We start from the raw sequence: 3663 nt of genomic DNA, 5'->3' as shown, positions 1-3663 counted from the left end.
TTTCTTTCTGCCATTGTTAAAAATTTGCATGCGTGTATGTGTGTGTGTTTTTCACTGGGACCTAATATGTATACTCTTTAGTAATTTTCTTTTTTTCATTTGTCAGCATGTCATGAACTTTTTTTTTTTTTTCTTTTCCTAGAGCAGCTTTCTAGTGTGACTCCAGGGAGAAATAGTAGTCTGGCTTCTTATTGTTGGCTGTTTTCAGCACAGATGGTTAAATGGTTAGATGGTTAAGCAAATGGTTCCATACTTCTTTGCCAGGTGGGACAGGGTGAGATCTCCATTCTAATGACAGGAAATCAAAATCTGCCAGCATATTACTTGCATATCTCCATTAATTGGTCATATTGTTTGGATTTAGCTAATAGTATCTTTGCATTTTGTTGGATTTGATGGGATATCATTGTTTTGTTGTATGTAGAGAATTGCCCAGATCAAAACCCCCGACTCAGGAACTGGGATCCAGGACAAGATTCTGCAAAACAAGTTGTTATCAAGGAAGGAGATATGTTCCGACTGACCTCAGATGTCACAGTGAATTCTATAGTGATTCAGGATGGAGGTATGTACTGGTTGCTGTTTGTATATACTGTAAGGTTGTTCTTTAATGTGGGAGACATTTGATGTTCTTTTTTGTGGCCAACTATTCCTTAAGTTCCATTTGGGATGTGGTATCATTCTAGCCATGTTGTTGTTGTTAGGTGCCGTTGAGTCGGCTCTGACTCATAGTGACCCTGTGTACAACAGAATGAAACACTGACTGGTCCTGCACCTGCCTCACAATCCTTGCTGTGTCTGAGCCCTTCGTTGCAACTACTGTGTCAATCCATCTCATTGAGGGCCTTCCCTTTTTTTTGCTGACCCTCTACTTTATCAAGCATGATTTCCTTTTCTGAGGAATGGTCCCTCCTGGCAACATGATCAAATTAGGTGTGACAAAGTCTGGCCATTGTCACTTGCAAGAACCATTCTGGCTGCACTTCTTCCAGGACAGATTTGTTAGTTCTTTTGGCAGTCCATGATACTGCCAGTATTCTTCGCCAACCACAACTCAAAAGCACCAACTCTTCTTTGGTCTTCCTTATTCACTCAAGCTTTTACATGCATATGAGGCTATTAAAAATACCATAGGTTAGGTGCACCTTAGTCTTCAAAGACACATCTTTGCTCTTCAACACTTTAAAGAATTCTTTTGCAGCAGTTTGCCCAGTGCAATACGATGTCTGATTTCTTGACTTTTGGGGAGCTCTGGTGGTGTAGTGGTTAAGGCATTGGACTGCTAACCAGAAGGCTGGAGGTTCAAATCCACCAGCCACTCCTCAGAAAGAAGATTGGGCAATCTACTTCTGTAGTGATACCACCTCAGAAACCCAAGGAGGGGTCGCTATGAGTTGGATTCAACTCCAAGGCAGTGAGTTTGGTTTGGAGTTTGGCTTCCATTGGTGTTGATTGTGGATCCAAGTAATATGAAATCTTCAGTCTTTTCTCCATTCATCGTGATGCTGCTTATTGGTGTAGTTGTGAGAATTTTCATTCTCTTAACGTTGAGGTGTAATCCATACTGCAGACTGTTGTCTTTAATCTTTATCAGTAAGTACTTCAAGTCATCTTCACTTTCAGCAAGCGAGATTTTGTCATCTGCACATCACAGACTGTTAATGAGTCTTCCTGCAATCTTGGTGCTGCATTCTTCTTCATATAGTCCAGCTTCTCAGATTATTTGCTCAGCATACAAATTGAATAAGTATGGTGAAAGAATACAACCCTTACACACTTCCTTCCTGATTTTAAACCACGTGGTATCCCCTTCCTCTGTTTAAACAACAGACTCCTGATCTATATACAGGTTCCCCATGAGCACAATTAAGCATTCTGGAATTCCCATTCTTTGCAATGCTATCCATAATTTGTATGATCCATACAGCTGAATGCTTTTGCATAGTCAGTGAAACACAAGTAAATATCTCTGGTATTCTTTGCTTTCAGCCAAGATCCATCTGACATCACTGTGATATCCCTTGTCTCACATCCTGTTCTGAATTCAGCTTGCATTTCTGGAAGTTCCCTATCAATATTCTGCTGCAACCATTTTTCTTTTTTTAAATTGTGATTTGGGTGAAAGTTTACAGAGCAAATTCACTTCCCATACAGCAGTTCACATATACTTTGTCTCATGACATTGACTAAAATTTACCCCAATGCAACAGCTCCTCTCCCTGTTTGTCCTGATAGTTACCTCTTCCCTGTGTTCATCCCTCCATGCACTCTGTCCCCTGAGCGCTGCAACCATTTTTGAATTATCTTTAGCAAGATTTTACTTGTGTGTGATATTCATGATATACTGTTCGATAATTTCCACATTCTGTTGGATCACCTTTCTTTGGAGTAGGTACAAGTATTGATCTCTTCCAGTCAGTTGGCCAGGTAGCCGTCTTCCAAATTTCTTGGCACAGACGAGTAAGTGCCTTCAGCATGCCACCCATTTGTTGAAACATCTCAGTGGGCATTTTGTCAATCCCTAGAGCCTTGTTTTTCACCAATTCCTTCTGTGCAACTTTGACTTCTTCCTTCAGTACCATTGGTTCTTGATTATATGACACCTCCTGAAATGGATAAACATTGACCAATACTTTTTGGTACAGTGACTCTGTGTATTCCTTCCATCTTCTCTTGATGTTTCCTGCATCAGTCAGTATTTTGCTTATAGAATCTTTCAGTATTGCAGCTCAAGTCTTGTGTTTTTTCCTCAGTTCTTTCAACTTGAGAAATGCAAAGTGTATTCTTCCCTTTTGGTTTTCTAACTCTGTGTCTTTGCACATCTCATTATAATAAGTGACTTTGTCTTTTTGAGCTCTTCTTTGAAATCTTCTGTTCAGCTCTTTTATCTTATCATTTTTTCTATTGGCTTTAGCTACTTTCCGTTCAGGAGCAAGTTTCAGGATCTGCTGCCATCCATTTTGGTCTATTCTTCCTTTCCTGTCTTTTTAATGACCTTTTGCTTTCTTCATGTATGATGTTCTTAATGTCACCCCACAATTTGTCTGTTTTTTTTTGTCATTGGCATTCATTGTGTCAAATCTATTCTTTCAATGGTCTCTGAATACAAGTGGGATATAATCAAGGTCATTTTGGCTCTTGTGGACTTGTTGTAATTGTCTACAGCTTCAACTTGAACTTGCATGTGAACAGTTGATGGTCTGCTTTACAGTCAGCTTCTGGCCTTGTTTTGGCTGAAGATACTGAGCTTCTCCATTGTCTCTTTACACAGATGTAGTTGATCTGATTCCTGTGAACTCCATTGGGTGAAGTCGACATATATAGCCACTATTTATGTTGTTGAAAAAAGGCATTTGCGATGAATAAGTCATTGGTCTTGCACAATTTTATCATGCTATTGATATCGTTTCTATCACCAAGGCCATATTTTCCAACTGCTGGTGATGCTTCTTTGTTTCCATCGTTTGCATTCCAGTCACCAGTGATAATCAGCACATCTTGATTGCATTCTTGGTCAATTTCAGGCTGCAGAAGTTGGTAAAAACCTTTAATTTCTTCATCTTTGGCTTTAGTGTCTGGTGTGTAAATTTGAATATAGTAGTATTGACTAGTCTTCATTGTAGGCATATGGATGTTATCCTATCTCTGACAACATTATACTTT

General features: G+C 39.4%; 1 protein-coding gene across 1 annotated transcript in view; it reads left to right on the top strand.

The window, feature by feature from the left end:
• CEMIP2 (cell migration inducing hyaluronidase 2) overlaps positions 1-3663 on the top strand; it is a 72141-nt gene that overhangs the window by 6167 nt on the left and 62311 nt on the right. The window contains exon 2 of the mRNA XM_007938449.2: positions 425-565. Within this exon, the coding sequence (XP_007936640.1) occupies positions 425-565 (141 nt within the window). The remainder of the gene's footprint in view (positions 1-424; positions 566-3663) is intronic.

The sequence above is a fragment of the Orycteropus afer genome, unplaced genomic scaffold (genome assembly GCF_000298275.1).
Source record: "Orycteropus afer afer isolate SDZICR_OR568_19922 unplaced genomic scaffold, OryAfe1.0 scaffold00005, whole genome shotgun sequence".
Classification (NCBI taxonomy): domain Eukaryota; kingdom Metazoa; phylum Chordata; class Mammalia; order Tubulidentata; family Orycteropodidae; genus Orycteropus; species Orycteropus afer.
The sequence above is the reverse complement of the archived record's forward strand: the minus strand, read 5'-3'. Positions and strand labels throughout refer to the sequence as shown.